This window comes from Pediculus humanus, genomic scaffold (assembly GCF_000006295.1).
Source record: "Pediculus humanus corporis 1103172107564 genomic scaffold, whole genome shotgun sequence".
NCBI lineage: Eukaryota > Metazoa > Arthropoda > Insecta > Psocodea > Pediculidae > Pediculus > Pediculus humanus.
This window is the reverse complement of record NW_002987179.1, coordinates 67,381-84,544: the sequence shown is the minus strand read 5'-3', so window position 1 is coordinate 84,544 and position 17,164 is coordinate 67,381. Positions and strand designations below refer to the sequence as shown.

At 23.4% G+C, this 17,164-nt stretch overlaps 2 protein-coding genes across 2 annotated transcripts in view; both read right to left on the bottom strand.

Moving 5' to 3' along the window:
- Nucleotides 1–1,653: 1,653 nt before the first annotated feature.
- Phum_PHUM217700 (protein FAM45A, putative) lies at nt 1,654–3,087 on the bottom strand (the record flags this gene model as incomplete). Its single annotated transcript, XM_002425697.1, has 6 exons — nt 1,654–1,780; nt 1,867–2,120; nt 2,197–2,399; nt 2,468–2,696; nt 2,768–2,958; nt 3,051–3,087. 6 exons carry the CDS (start codon nt 3,085–3,087, stop codon nt 1,654–1,656), a joined length of 1,041 nt encoding a protein of 346 aa, XP_002425742.1.
- Nucleotides 3,088–12,375: 9,288 nt separating this feature from the next.
- Phum_PHUM217590 (lachesin precursor, putative) overlaps nt 12,376–17,164 on the bottom strand; it is a gene marked incomplete at both ends in the record, with an annotated part of 8,649 nt that continues 3,860 nt past the window's right edge. Inside the window, 4 exons of the mRNA XM_002425696.1 lie at nt 12,376–12,542; nt 12,860–13,153; nt 13,660–13,788; nt 13,868–14,026. Of these exons, the coding sequence (XP_002425741.1) occupies nt 12,376–12,542; nt 12,860–13,153; nt 13,660–13,788; nt 13,868–14,026 (749 nt within the window). The remainder of the gene's footprint in view (nt 12,543–12,859; nt 13,154–13,659; nt 13,789–13,867; nt 14,027–17,164) is intronic.

The window sequence follows — 17,164 nt, the reverse complement described above, 5'->3', positions numbered from 1 at the left end:
ATATTAAAAAAAAAAAAAATTCGATTGTTGATTGATATACGCACATCGTATTTCCATATATATTATCTTTATATTATTAATTATTATTTTTATTAATTAATGTTTAATTTTGATTTTAAAAAAAAAGATGGATAAAGTCAAATTCTGAAAAAAAAAAAAAAAAAAAAAGGAAAAAGACAAACAAAAACAAATTCGTAAAATTATAATATATATATTATATATTATATATTTCTTCCAAAACAAAAAAAAAATATATATTATTATATAGCTCATAATTAGCTTGAGAATTGTAAATAGAAAATAATTTAGAGTAAATGATTATTTAGTATTATGAAATAAGTGAAAAAAAAAAAAAATATAATAGTAATAATAATAATAATAATAATAAAAAACAGTGAGTCTGTCCTGGGGTATCGCTCGATAAAATGGTTGGTTAATTATTTAGTTTAATAATAATAATAATTTTCATATTTAATGTAATGTGATCAAAAAAATTTTTTTTTTTTTTTTTTTTTAAAAAGAAAGGAAAGAAAAAAAATGAAAAAAAAAATATATTAAATTAGTATAAAAATAATAATAATGATTGTATATTTATTGTATAAAGCACAATTGAATGAGAATGATATTAAAAAAAAAAAAATTTAGGAAACAATTAAACTTATTATTATTATTATTATTATTATTATTATTATTATTATTATTATTATTATTATTATTATTATTATTTTATTTTTAAAAGTGCGTATTTTCGTAAAAAAAAAAAAAAAAATTTATCGATAATAATAATAATTTAGAAAAAAAAAAAAAAAGGAAATGGAATATTTGTGCATTACTCTTTATATGATTATGAAATGTGCAATATAAGGAAATTTGTAATGCAAATTTTCAGGTCTCCTCCTACTCCTCCCCCCTCCCCCTCGTCCCCTCACTATCGTATTATATAATATAGAATTTATTTTTCTGTACTTTTGTTGTTAAGCCGAGTTTAAGGAGGAAGTATAAAAAATTTTTTTAAGTTTTTTTTTTTTCTTATTTTTTTTTTTTTTTTTTTTAGCATTTTATTATTATTATCATTTAAAAATACGTCGTTTAATTTTTTTTAGTTTAAAAAAAAAGAACATTTCAGTAATAATATAAAAAATAAATAATTTTAATTAATTAATTAATTAATTAGAAGGATCACATATGAAATGATTTTTTTTTTTATGTTTATAATTATCATTATTATATTTTCATATGCGGCTTTCAATAAATTTAAAATATAATTTATCATACAAAAAAAAATTAAATTTATTTTAATCCGTGATTATGGTTTTAAATTTTTTATAAAAAATAATAATAATAATAATATTGTAAGAATTTTTTATAGGTGAATAAAATTGTGTAAAAAAAAAATGATGACGTCATTAAAATGAAATTATGGATTAATGATAATTATATATATATACATATTATAAAGTAAAAGGAAAATAACATAATGATAAGCAGAAGAAAAATATATATGAAATGATTAAAGTTTAGGTAATGTATAATTTACAAAATTTTACTTTTTAATAATTAATTAATAAAAAATTATTTATACAGTAATAATTTTTTCAGCAACTGCTAAATTAAATAAAAAGTTTTCTAATGCTGGAGGTAAATTTTTTTGTTTTAGTGATTCAATGGAAAATGTTTTCTTATTTTCCAAATTTGATTCTGAAGTAAACATGCTGGAAAAAAAGAAAAAAAAGTTTCCTTTTCAATTATTTTATATGGAAAAACATTTTTTTTTTTTTCCCTGGGAAATCAATTATTTATTTAAAATGGATTAAAAGAATATTACAAGGAGATTATTAAAACTGATTATTAAATAATTTATGGTACCTGAATTGTGACCTTAATTCTTCAGTTTTTTTAGCTATTTTTTCAATTATTTCATTTTCTTCCATGTTTGAATTTTCAGATAATTGTACCATGAACAATGCTATGTCTTTATGAACTTTTGTCATTACAAAATAATCTTTCGAATGAGGCGATACTGTTACTTCTCTCGCAGGTATGTTAACAAATATATCATAAACTTCTTTTAGAGCTTCAATACTCTTATCTGGGCATCCTGCTATGAATCCTTCATAACACTTTAGATATTTTATTATGATGAAAACAATTTAAAAAAAGTAACTTGAATGTTAGAGATAACCTGCATATACATACTTTCAATTCGTTCAATTCATCATTTTGTAAATCGAGCCATGGAAATGTGGTTTCGTTGAAATTTCTATGAATCATGAGTTGTGGAACAGCTTGAATGTATTTTAATAAACTCTCAAGACTGTGATGATAAATTATCATTCTTTTATTTAACAGCAGTGAATTATATATTAATATTATTTCCAAGCCGAAAAGTTTAATGAGCTCTGAAAAATTTTAAGAATTTAATTTACATGATGAAATTAATGATTATTTGTGTAGGCTTTGTCATTACCTTTAACTGCACCTTGACAATCGATTTTCATGGAATCGTAATTTGAAATCACAAACATTCCATTTTTCTCAGTCGGACAAACACCTTTTGTCATAACTGATAAATACAATTGCAACAATTCTGCAGGATTTCCCGATTTGCAATATTTGCTGCATAATATTTTACATAAGGTTTCATACTTTTTCGGATTGTAATCTTTTGTCCATAATGTCAAAGCATATTGTTTTACCTTGGCCAAATGTTTTTCATTAAAATACAGGCAGTTAAAAAAAAGATCATATTTAAATGAAAATAACGTACTTGTGGTAAATTATCAGTCGTAAAAATTTGTGTTTTGATTATGTAACACCATTCATTGTGATACCTTGTGAATGCAAACGAAGGTTCTTGAAAATAATTACTACTGTATTTTCTTAAAATGAATTTCTTTTGCTCAGGAGTGACAGAAGGAAAAGCCCATACCAAAAGGGTTTCGTTATTAATATCTTTTTCTAAAAACGATAAATTAATGTGAATTTTATTTATTTATTTATGTCAAATAACAAAATTTCGAATAATTTTTTAATAAGTTGTAAATAATTACCAATTACACAGCATCTATAAAAATCCGATGTTGACATTTTTAATATTGTAAGGTTTACATTTTGGTATTAATCTAGTGCCACGACATTTTTTTCTTTTAGTTTACTGTAAAAGTTATTGTATTAAAAATTACATTTTAATTAAGTGATTTTGGAGTGAAAAATCAAATTTCAAGTTTGTATTTTTTAAATTTTACAAACATTTGCGTTTTTATTGACAAAATTATAAAAAAATTTATCTTGATCCAAAAAAAATATCGAAAACTTTCAACGTTTTTATTTTTCAAAACTCATATGAAACCAATTTAGATTTAAAGATTATTGGCGACAAATTAATAATATAAATATTATAAATAATAAAATATATATTGTAATTACAGAAAATATTTATTTTTAAATAAAAATAAACTTCAATGCATTTTTAACCTAAAATATTTATATTTTTAAAAAAGTTTTATTTAATGAAATTTTTTTTTTTTTTTTTTTTTCAGATCGTTGGAAGCATTGACGCGCCATAACGCCATTTACTTCCACGTTTTAACCGCCATTTTTTTATTTACATCATAATCGTTTACACAGTTTTTTTTTTTTTTAATTAGTTTGAAGTATTCATTTTATTTTTTAAGTGAAAATAATGATTGTGTTGATTGTGAGTGAGTTTTAATTTGTGTTTTTTTAAAGTGCATTGAATTACTTTAGTAGATTTTTTACATTATGATTGTTTTTTATTCATCTACAAAACCTGCTTCATGTAAGTGAAAAAAATTCCATATATATATATATATTATTGTAATCATTTATTAAATTAATTCAAATGATATGTGTAGAGGTATTTTGAAACAAATTCAAAATTTGAATCTAAGCAACTAAAAAATTGAGTTAACAATAATTAATATTAGTTATAATCGAAATCAAAATCTACATGATTAAAGTGTCATATATGACCACTGGTCTCTTTTTAAAATTGTTATTTTTTAAGACAGAAACAGTTAAAGTATTCTATAAAGTTTTATCACATTCACTAAATAAAAACAAATTAAAAAAATTACATGCATGAGGTTGTTATTTGTAGTTTAATGACATATGAATATCAATACTCAAGATAATACATGTGTAAAAAGTTACTGGATAAAAAGAAAGACAATTTTTTATAGTATTATTTATCAATAGCGGTTATCAATTAAAAAGCAGACATTTAAATACTTTAATTTAAGTTAATAATAAAAAAAAAATTATTTATTTTAATGATGACAATGACAAAGACATTATTCTATACAAAATGTTAGGTTTGGTATATATTTTTCACCATTCCAATGTGATTTTTGATTTTTGACACGTTTTAAAAGATTCTATGACATTCAATAATAAATTGAATTTTTTAAACAAAAGAAAAGAAAAAAGAAAAAGAAGGAAGGGAAAATTTTTTTTTTTTCTTGTTAACAATTTAAAGTATAAAAAATATTTCAGTGTATTTTACAACTTTTTATTAGGAAATCTAATAAAAATGAAAAAGAACTGATTTTTTTTTTTTTTTTTTGTTATCTTGAAAAGGCAAATAACTTGTAAAAAGATGAAGAAAAGAGAAAATCTATCCTCGATTATTAGATTATCTGTTGGCATAGTTTGAGTTTTAACTCCCATTTTATCCATGTTTCTCCTCCCTTTTAGCAACGGTATGGCTCGTCACGTACTACGAGGATGGTTTGAAAAGATAACCTTTTAAGTCTTTTCGGCTGCAAATATCTTGAGCACTTTTATACTATTTATTTATAATAGTTTTAAACGGATTTTTTTTTTTATGTTTGAACTTTAAACAATTAATTCAACACCCCTTATAAAAAAAATTTTTTTTCTTTTTAAACTATAAATTTCCATTATTATTATTATTTTTCTTTTTAAAAAAGTTTTAAATTTAACGTATATGAAAATACCTCCCCTTTTGAATGTCTCCTTTTTTTTTTTTAATAGAAGAAAAAGAAAATAATTTATTTATTAATTATTTAAATGTTAATAATAATGATTATTTATTAAATATTAATTATTTAAATTCTCTTTTAACGTGAGCAAATAGTTTTTAATTAGTTATTATTATTATTTTTTTCGTTAATTAATAAATTCACGGGATTAAAAAATAGCGCAAATGGAATGTTTTTTGTATATAAGAAAAGGTATCATCTTGTCACGCAGCATCATTTCCACCGGAAGTAATTCCGTTAACTACATTGCCAAGACTTTAAAAAAATTTTCATAATTTTTTTTAGTTTCCTCTTCATCCATCCATTCATCCATCCATCCTTTCATCCTTCCTTCCTTCCTTCCTTATTCAATTGAATTTTTATTTAATATTCATATTTAAAAATTGTGAAGGGGGGAGAGGAGGAGGAGGTGGAGGAGGCGGGAAAACGAAAAAAAATTTTTTATTTTATTAATAATGATAATAATAATCACGCGCGATCCCCCCACCCCACACATCCCACGCACACGTGTTTAAATTTTTAAATAAGGTTGAAAAGGATAAGGAGAAATTTAAAAAAAAAGAAAAAGGAGAAAAAAAATGATGATGATGATGATAATAATAATAATAATAATTTATTAATTTAATTATTTTACTTTCAAATCACCCTGTTTATTTATTTATTTAATTATTTGAATAAATAGAATTATATGCAATGCGATAAACAATTAAATTTACCAAATATTTTTTTTTTGAGAGAGAGAGACAGAGAAAGAAAGAAAGAGAGAGAGAGAGAGATATATATATAGACCGCATGAGGTCATACAATTTTTTTTTTTTTACAACTAAATTAAAATTAAAATTTATATTTAATTACTTATTAAAGTAATAAAACAAATTATTAATGATAATATTATTATTATTATTATTATTAAACACTTTTATTTATATTCGATAACAATTCAAAAAAAAAATTAATAAATAATAAGTCGGTAATAATAATAATAATAATAATAATTTTTATTTTTTAAACTATTGAAAAAATTCAATAAGATCCATAATGTACTCTTCTTATTTATTCATAATAATGATAATGATATAAATTAATAAAATTAATAATAATAATATTTTTTTTTGAATTTTTAATAAGAGAAAAAAAAATAAAAATTATTATTATTATTATTAATATTTAACAATGGCCGTAATTTTTTTTTTTTTTATTTATTTTTTAATTAATTAATTTTTATTTTCGATAACTTTTCAGTCTTTTATTCAATTTTTTTGTTTATGTACACTAATTTATATAATTAAATACATACTTGAATTGTATGTACATATATGTATCACGTGATTAATAATCGGTTTTATTTTTTTTAAATAATTCAAATCGATTGATTGACAGTTGACGAAAATTTTTTTTAATAAATTCTATTAACTTATTTATTTGTGTGTGTGTGTGTGTAGATAACGAATAATTTTATTTATTTTATTTATTTATTAATTCGAATAATAATAATTTAATCGATTATCAGTAGTAATTAATTATTATTATTATTAATAATTTAATGCGAACGATAACTGTCGATTGTTAATAAGAAATAAATAAATAAAATTTAAAAACAAAAAGCACACAAAATAACTTATGTATATATATATGAAAAAAAAAAAATATTCACACGAATATTATTAAAACACTTTCACCCGTCAAATTTTCTAATTCCACGTCATTATTATATTTTCTTCATTAATTTTTCTTTTCCATTCGTTTTTCGGCATTTAAAGAATTAAATGTCAGAAAATTGACAAATGAATCGCGTTTTTCTTTTTGTTGCACTTTTTATTATTTCCGGTTTAAAATTTTTTTTTTTTTTTTGTAAACTTGGCACTTTTTTTTTTTTTTTACAACAACGAAAGAGAAAAAAAAAAAGAATAATTTTTTTATCTTGTAATTTTACAAATGATAATTTTATTTATTAATAATAATAATAATAAAATAAAATAAAAAAATTGATTGACTGGAATAAATCTAATACCGCAAGCTGCTGCTGCTGGAAAAAATAAAAAAATTTAAATTATTATTATTATTATTATTATTTTATTTATAAAACAAAATAGTTTACATTAAAAATAAGAAAACAATATGAGAATTAAATAAATAAATAAATAAAAGAAAAGCAAAAAAAAAAGGTTAAAAATTTTCTTTTTTTTTTTCTTTTTTTTTTCCCTGAATTTACTTTTTACGTGACCAGAAATAAAAACGAAAAATGTTTTAATCAAGTTTAGGAAACAAAAAAAAAAAAAGCAAAAAAAAAAAAAAAAGAAAGGGGCGTAAGTGAAAGTATCAAAAGCAATATAAATAACTTTCTTTTTCTTTTTTCATCAAAGTTTATACCTTATTTTCTAAATATAAAACAAAAAAAAAAAGTAGAAAAAATTTTTTTTTATATTTCTCTCATTTTCTTTTCTAAATTTATATTTATTTCCCCCCCACCCACCCTTCTCCGTTTACATAAATGCCATAGTGTCAAAGATTTTCCTTTGTTGTTAAAAATAATAATAATAATAAGGCTACTACTACTACTTACAAGCATTTGTGTCCCCCTGAGGCCATTCTTCATTTAAACCTTTTCCCGATCCGTCTGTCGACTTTTGTTCAGATTTACCGATTTCGTTTAGCTTAGGAGATAAATATTTTGAGCCTAAAACAAACAAACAAACAAAAAAAAAATTAATAAATAAATAAATAATATTAAATATATTAAAGAAAAATCAATCGTATCGATTTCTTTATTATTATTATTATTATTTGAAAAAACTTTACCGATAATAATTAATTAATTTATTTATAATCATTCATGAATTTATTTCATTTAATGTGAATTATTCACTGAATGATTTAACGTTACGTCATAATATATTAAACAAAAAAATGGCGTCAAAATTAACAAAATTGCAAAAAAAATAAAAGAAAATTTTTTTTGGTGTCAGAGGTCAAATGTCAAAATTTCTTCTTTAACTATTTAAGACTTAATTATAATAATTATTTATAAAAATTTAACAAACTTATTGTACAAAACTTAAAACATTAATCACGTGATGATCGTTATAAGCTTCAAATAATAATAATAATAATAAACGTTTTGTTTACGTCGTCGTCTGTTTTTTTTATTAAATTTAATTTTAAACGTGATGAACCTTACTTATTTTTTTTTTTTAATTCCAAATCGAAGATGGCGACATATCGAAAATCTTTTTTTTTTTTAATGAGATTAAATATTTTTTATTGTACGAAAACCTTTTAAGTAAAAGTTTTTGCTTAACTTTTGAAAACAATTTAGGAAAATAAAAGGGAGAGAAAAAAAAAGAAAAAGTTTACAACATTTTTTTTGTTTTATTTATTTCCTTGTTCTTGTTTTTTTTTTTTTTTTTTTATATAAAAAAGAATAATAATAATAATAACGAGACTCGAATAAATTATTTATTATTAAGAGTAATTCTACGTGAATAATTTTTAATTTTGTGTGGTTGGTAAAAAAAAAAAAAAAAAAAAGTGACGAAAATAATAATAATAATAATGTGATTAAAAAAAAAAAAAAATAATAATAAACGTACCTTTTTCTGATGACGGAATAAAACTTCCATATAAGGAATTGTTAGCATCTCCTTTTTCATCCATCGTTGTGTCTGTAAAAGAATTTTTTATAATAACAAAACATAACCAAGTTATTTAAATAAATAAATAAATAAATAATATAAATAAATAATAAATAATTATAAAAACACGTGCGTGTGCGTATATATTGTATTTATAAAAATTAATAAGTTAAAAATAATAATAATAATAGTACCGAAAAGTAATTTTTTTTTGTTGGGGGGCCGTGGGATGGGGTGGAGTGGAGAGGGGAGGGGAGGTACAATTAAATGGCGGCCGAAAACTTGAAATTTTTAAGAAAGAAAAAAGTTTTTCCTTTTTTTTTTGCCTTTTCATTTTATATATATATATTTTTTTTTAACTTTACCTCCCTCCCTCTCTCTTTCTCTCCCTCTCTCTCTCGCTTTCTTTCTTTCTCTTTTTTTCCCCTCTCCAATCATTTCTTTTTTTTCCTACGCTTTACCTTTCTTAGTAAAAAAAAGAAGAATTTTTTTAATCAAAAAACTTTAATTCCAGTTGTATTGAAAACCCGGAGAAACCATTTTCCGATTTTGAATAGATAGAGTTTTTTTTTTTTTTCCTTTTTTTACTTTTCGTTAAAAATCTAACATTATAAAATCAATTTCGTTTTTCTTTTGTCCATTGACTTGCAAATCTTAAAGTCAATACCAATGAAAAAAAAAAGAGAAAGGAAAAGAAGAAAAAGGGGAAAATTTTTGAAAAAGTTAAAGAAAAACAGGAACAAAAAAATAAAAAAAAAAAATCTAAATATTTTAAGCTTGCTTGCTTGCTTTTTTTATGGAAAAACGAAAAAACAAATATTTGAATTTTTGTGATAAGCTAAACATTTTTTTTTCCGTAAAATTTTCTTTTTCGTTTTTCCAAAAAAAAAAAAAATAATAATAATTAAAAAAAATTGAAAATGTTTTCTATGAAATTTTTTTTTAATGAATATTATTTAAATTTTTTTTTCATAACATTTTTTTTTTAACTTGTAAAAACGGTAACAAACACAAACAAAAACAAAAAGAAAGAGAGAGAAACTTACCCAAATGTTTTTCCAATGATGATTCTGTGGTTTGTGGCCCTGGTGTTGTTGATGGCGGTGCAGAAGCTTAGAATAATTAAAAAAAAAAAAAAAAAAACAGACAAGAAGAAAAAAAACAAAAAACAAAAACGTGAGGAAAAGTAATAATAATAATAATAATACAAATAATTTAAGATAGTGAATATTAATTAATATTCGTGTGATTATTTTTAATAGCCACCAAAACAAAAAAAAAAAAAAAGCAGAAGTCATATAAATAATAATAATTAATTAATTATTCGAATCGTCGTTCGTGTACATACATAAATACATAAATTTTATTATTTGTTCGTGATTTTAAAAATTCGTTTCATTTATTATTATTATTATTATTATTATTATTATTGGTTTAACGTTAAAAAAAACTTTTTTTTTTTTTCTCTAAATTTATTATTATTATTATTAAATTAAACGTTATCGAGTGGTTGGTCGTGGTTATGAAATATTTGTTCGAAGAGTTCAAAAAAAAAAAAAAAGGCGAACTAATTAAAAGGAGTTTTGTGGGGGGAAAGCGGGAGAGATGGGAGAGGAGGGAAGGGGTTATGAAAAAAAAGACGGAGGAAGGGTGTAATAAAAGAACAATTAAAATAAAAAATGAATCAAATAAATGGAAGAGGAGGATGAGGAGGTGATTGGTTGGTTGGTTGGTTGGTTGGTGGTTGATTGAAAAAAAAGGAAAACTCGAAACAATTTTTTTTTTTTTTTCTTCTTCTTCTTCTTTGTTCTAAATTGTAAAAAAGGGAAGGAAAAAAAGGAAAAAAAAGGAAAAAAAAAGAATTTTAGCCGAAAGGAAATGGCACAAATTGAAAAGAGAGAGAGAGAGAGAGAGAAAAAAAAAAGTTTGATCGATTCAATAATAAAAGGTTTGCACTTCCTTTGCTTCTTTTTTTTTATAAAAAAATTTTTTTCCCTTTCCTCCCCTTTCCTTCCCTTTCCTCCCCTTTCCTCCCCTTTCCTCCCCTCTCTTCCCACTCCTCTACTAATTTTTTTTTTCTTAAAGCTAAATTATTATTATTATTATTATTACTACCCTCACCCTCGTATTTTTTCTAACAAATTTTTATTAATTAAATATTAAATTTAACCTTTTGTAAAAAAAAAAAAAAAAAAAAATTTCTTTTGTATATTTTTTCATCTTTTTTACTTTTACTTTTGACCATCAATCAATCAATCAATCAGTCAATCAATCAATCAAAAATTAATTTTTTATCGCCATGTTTATCACGTTTTATTTACGTCACAAAAAATTAAAATTTTTTTTTGTTATTGTTGTTAATATTTGTTAAAATGTCAATAAGTAAATAAATATCAATAAAAAAAAATTTTCCTTTTTCTTTTTCTTCTGCTTTTATCTTTCTCTCTCTCTCTCTTTCACTTTCTCTTTTTTTTTTCTTTAATTTCGACTTACGAAAGACAAAAATTAGTTTTTTTTTTTTTTTTTTTTTATATGGCTGACATATTTTGTATTTTGTAAATTACATTTCCAATAATGGTGTTAACATTTCTTTTTATTTTCCTCCTAAAGAACGAGAAAACTTTTTTTTTTTTTTTTATTCTTCAAATAGAAAAGAAAAAAAAGGGAAAGGAAAGAAAAATAGGAAAAAAAAGAAGGAGGAAAACAAACGAAAAAAAAAAAAAGGGAGGGATGATATTTTAGGGGATGATTTCGGTCAAAGTTAGACTGACGAGGGTCGGAAGATTAGAAAGTTGTGGTGTGTTTTCCATTATTCATTAGTGGACAGACATGGAAAGAAAAGATGACAACATCTGTAGACATTTGTTGGCAAAAAGAATTTTTGTTACTTTCAAGTTATCTTATTCCTCTTTACTTAACATTTTTTTCGTTTGTTTGTTTGTTTGTTTGTTTGGTTAATCATTACACTTTGCGTGTGATAAAAACGAAATGTTAATAATAATAATGTTTTGGGATAATTTTCGTGGTCAAAATGTTGAAATTTTCATTTCATTTACTTTTCTATTATTGGTCATTCATTTGAAAATTCTTCATCTTCTGCTTTTTCTTCTGCTTTGTGAAAAATATACTCGATGATTGTATTACTTTGGTTCCTTTTAATAATTTTCTCGTTTGGTTAATTTAATCATCAGTTAAAAAAGATTTTTTCTCTCTCCCAATTATTAAAATTTTACGGTTGGGTTAATTATTTATCATTTCCGTAGGTTTTTCTGAGGAGGGCGGGGGAGGGAGGAGGATATAAGTAAAAATTTTTTATCATTATCAAAAATGAAAAAGGAAAGAAAAAAAACGAATTCAATTAAATAAACATAATGATGATAAAACGATTGTAAGAAAGAAAAAAAAAAAAAAACGAGTGGGTTACTTCTGCTAACGAGGTGCCAAACAAACAGTTCATTATTATTATTTTGTAAATTTCATGGCAAGTTTAAAACTCTCAAAGAAAAATTATAAAAAAAAAGGGGGGGAGGGGGAGAAGGGGGGGGACAAAAAAGCCAATAAAAAGATTTTTTTTTTTGAGGAAAAACACTTTTGAGAGAAAAAATAAATAAAAAATAAAAAAAACAGAAAAAAAAAGAAAGAAAATTTGTTTTTTTTTTTATTGCAAAATGGCGGTTAAAAATTACATGAATAGCTTGTTAAATTTAAACTTTTTTTTGTTACTGTACAAAAATTAGCAATTTTCGTCGAGTTTTTTCATTTTCCCAACCTCCCCATTTTATTCCATCAGTTCCCTCGAAAAAAAAAAAAAAAAGTTTTTCAAATGAACTCCAATTAAATTTCATTGTGACTAAAAACTCCACCACAACCCAAAACCTAAACTTATCTGAATTCGTTTTTTTTTTTCGGGGGGGTAGTTTTTCCTCCATTTTTTTCTCCCCTTTTTCTTCCCTTCACTTTTTTTCCCTTTTCCCCCTACTTCAACCTTCTTTTGTAAATTAAAATTGACTTTTCAAATAAATTTAGAGACTCATTACCTTATTGTTAACGTTTTTCTTCTTCTTTTTAATTATTAAGAGAGTAAACTTTTTTTAACGTTTTTTAAAAAAAAATTTAAAGTGATGACGACAACGATGACGATTCGAAAAATTAATTATTTTCTTATATTAATAATAATAATGATAGTTATAATGTAAAACTTACTGTATAAACGTATAGTTCCATCCGTTTCTCCTCTCGGATTTTTTGCCACGCATTTATACGTTCCATAATCTTTATCCTGAACGTTAGAAATGGTTAATTTCATGTGAGTTTTATACGATGGAACACCGACAGTGTTTTCAGCTCTGTATTTTTTACTTTCGTGTATCATGTGTCCATCTTCTCTTGTCCAATAATTTAAAGATGATGGATGAGCTTCTGTATAACATTCGAGTGAAACGCTATAACCTTGCGGTGCTCCAACCAATTGATGTGGTATCCATAACATGGGTGGAACTATCGAATTAATTAAAAAACAAATTTATTTATTTTATTTGACTTGATGAATTTTCTATAAATAAAATTAAAATTCGTAAAACGTAACCGTAACGTTAATAAACTTTTTTTTTTTTTTTTAAAAAAAACCAAAACAATTGATTAAATTGTTAATTAAAATCAAAAACATGGGTTGGAGGATAAAAATAACGGGCAATTTAATAATTCTCGCTTTTCTTTCACAAAAAAAAATTTTCCTCCCCTTTTTATTTTTATTTCAATCGAAAATAATATTTTCTTTCGTTAAATAAAAAAAAAATTTTAATATTAACCCTCGCGCAAAAAGATAGAAAGAAAGAAATGATAAAAATTATTTTCCACCTTATTAAACGTTTTTCTTCAAATATGGCGTCATTTTGAATGGGAAAAATCGTTTTTTTCTTTCAAAAAAAAAAAAATTTATTTTTTATTTTAGTTATTATAAATAGTTAGTTAGGGGAGGAAACTAAAAATTAATTGTTACTCACAATCGACGCTAACTTTAATCCTTTTGCTAACGGTTGGTGGTACACCATTTGATGCAATACATAAATAAGCCCCCATATCTAGTCGACTAATACGACTAAGTTCTAGTATTCCACCTTCCCATTCGTTTACTAAAAATTTAAAAAAAATCGTTTTTTTTTATTTTCTTTAAAGTTTAAAGAAAAGCAAAAAAAAGAAAATTTTATTAACCTGAAAGTGATTTATTTATATTTATTTTCGATCCATCATCTCTTTTCCATTTAACGTTTGGAATTGGAGAACCGGATGCGTGACATGTTAAAGTAACATTTGCACCTTCTCTTACGATGACGTCAGAACTACTTAAAGAATCGTCAATGTTTGGTGGCACTGTGGGAAAAATTAAATTCGTTCGTAAATGATGGGGATGGTAATAAAATAAAAATGGTCGTCAGAAAAAAAAAAAAAGAAAATGATTATCAGGTGAAATAACTCAAAAAAAAAAAAAATTTTTTATAAGGGATAAAAAAAAAAAATTATGTAAGAGAAATAAGGGTTGAAAACGTCTTGCGTGATACATAAAAAAAAAACTTGGGGAAGGAAAACAATGCGAAATCATAGCCTTCCATCGTTCCCTCAAGATTTTATTCCCTCTCTTCCACATCTTTTTACCATCTTCCCTTTTTACCACCATCTCTCTCTCCCTCTTCCTTCTCACCATCATCAACAACAACCTGTTGATTCTTTCACGGACTTACTTTCTCTCTCTCTCTCTCCTCCTTTTTCCATTTTCAAATATTATATTATTCAATTTTATTTTATTTTATTTTTTTCTTTTTTTTCTTTTTTACTTTCTCGATTTCTCGAAACCCCCCCCAAAAAAAAAAAAAAGTAAAAATTAATATTTGTCTTTATTTATTTATTTTTCTGCGTCTTTAAATTAATAAATAAGTACATAAAATATTATTTTAAAAAAAATTAATTATTATTTAAGATTAACACGTCAATTATTTATGTTCACATCGCTTTTACGTAATAATAATAATAATAATAATAATAATAACAACCCTTCATATTCGTCTGTAAACAAATCATTTGCTCTTTTATGTTTAGCATATGGAATTTTTTTAAAGATCAAACAAAATGGCTCCCGATTGATTGAACTATTAGAAATCACTCACGAATCAATCAAAATAATAATAATAATAATAATAATAATAATAATAATAATAATAATAATAATTATCGCGTTAAGTAAAATGATAAGAAAATAAATAATAATAATTATTATTATTGTTATTAAAAAATTTACAGTTTCGAATTTCAATTGTTTAGTTTTTGTTTTCCCGTTTGTTTGTTTGTTTGTTTGTTTAATTATACTTGAAACTTTTCTTCTTTTTTTTTTCTTTTACTGTTGATAATAATAATAATAATAATCATTGGTGAATTTAATTGCCCGAGCAATTCAAATACCGGAGGTCAACCACAAGGGATGTAAAATAGAATGAGAGAAAAAAAAAAAGAAGGAAAATACATTGAAATGTGAGAAGAGGGAGGTGGTGAAGGAGGAGGAGGAGGAGGTAAAGGACGAGGGGGGGGTATAAAGAAGTAGGGAAAGTTTTATGACCGTAAAAGCGATAATAAAAGTTTGCCCAACAACAAAATTAATCTTTTTTGCAAAATGAGGGAAAAAAGGATAAAGTTTAGAAAGAGAGAGAGGGAGAGAGAAGGGAAAAGAGAGAGAGGGGAGTGGTGGAGGGGAGTAGAAAGAAGGTAAAAGTAGAAAAAGTTTTTTGATTTAATAGGAGCCGTTGTATTGTCACGTGTTGACGAAGGAAAAAAAAATAAAAAGAAAAAGAGAGAGTGGGAGACAGAGAGAGAGAGAGAGAAAGGGAGAGAAAGAGAGGGAATACGAAAAAAAAAAAAATTTAAAGGGAATGAGTTAAAGGCGCCATCAGCTTCTAAAATTGTTTTCATTAAAAAAAAAAAAAAAAGTTTTTTTTAAGGCCTTCGCCTAATCCAGACAAAATATTTGCCCATTCAAAACACGTTTTCTTAGTATTTTGCCTGAGTCAAAAAAAAAAAAAAAAAAAAAAAATTGTAAATTCAATTCTCGTTTTTACCAGTTTCGGCCGTTTTTTTTTTTTCCAAAGAGTTTGAATCTTCATAATCATCATCATCATCATCATCATCATTTTCTAACGTTGAAAGGGAAGGAAAAAAAAAAAAAACTTTTTATTTATCTTTTTTAACCCGGAAAAAAAAAATAAATAAAAAATAAGTTTAAATTTTTTTCCCTCTAAAACTTTCATGTTTTAAAAATTTTTTATCGACGAAAATTTGTGACTTGAATCATTTTAATTGTTTATATTTATTTTAGTTTACCAACAAAAACAAAAAATTACACGCATGACGTAAAAAATTTTCATTAATTTTATAATAATAATAATAATAATAATAATAATAATAATAATAATAATAATAATAAATGACGTCGAAATTTTTTCTCATAAATTTTCCGTTCGCAAAAAAAAAAAAAAAATTTTTTTTATAACTCTGATAAAAATATTAAAAATTGACGAAAATAAAAACACAAGTTAAAAAATTACTCAATTATTATTATTATTATTATTATTATTATCGTTACGACAAATTTACGTTAAATTAAACAGACGGAAAACAAACGAAACAAACGAAACAAACGACGTTTCATCTTCTCAATTATTTTTCTACTCATATTTAATTAAATGTTTTTTTTTTTATTACGTATTAACAAAAAAAAAAAAAAATGACGACGAAAAACATATTTTTTGAAAAAAGTCAGACAAACAAAATAATAATAATAATAATAATACAAGTTATTAATTTGAAAACAAACAAACAACAACAGAAACAAAACAACAACAACGAAATGTGTGATGCGTAAAAGTTTAAATGTAACGGATGAAAAACTATTAATTATAACCACAAAAAAAGGATAAAAAAAATTAAAAAATTTTTTTTCTTTTTCGTAAATGTGATAACGTGATACTGATAAGAAAAATTGATAATTCGAGAGGGGAGAGGGGAGGGGAAGGGGGGGAGTTAAAAGAGAATAGATAGTAAATAAATAAGGTAAAAATATTAAAATAAGGTTTTAAAAAAAAAAATCAAAATTATTATCAAGTGAATTAGTAATAATAATAATAATGATACGGAAATAAAATTATCGTTCGTTTCCGGTCCCTCCCACTCTTCCTCCTCCCCCCCCCGTTATATTTTCCCCCCCATTTTTCCAAACTTATATAAAACTTATTAAAACTGTCAAATTTTTATTGAAATTCTAAGAAAAAAAAAAATTTTTTTTTTATTAAATAATTTGTTTTAAGTTTACGATGTTTATTTGTTTGTTTGTTTGTTTGTTTTTAAATGTTTTATTTATTCATTGGTAATGTTTAAGAAATTTGAGTTTACAACAGGAAAAACAACAGGGAAAAAGTAAAAGTAAAAGAAAAAAAAACACGAAAACTACATTCGAAATAAAAGGTC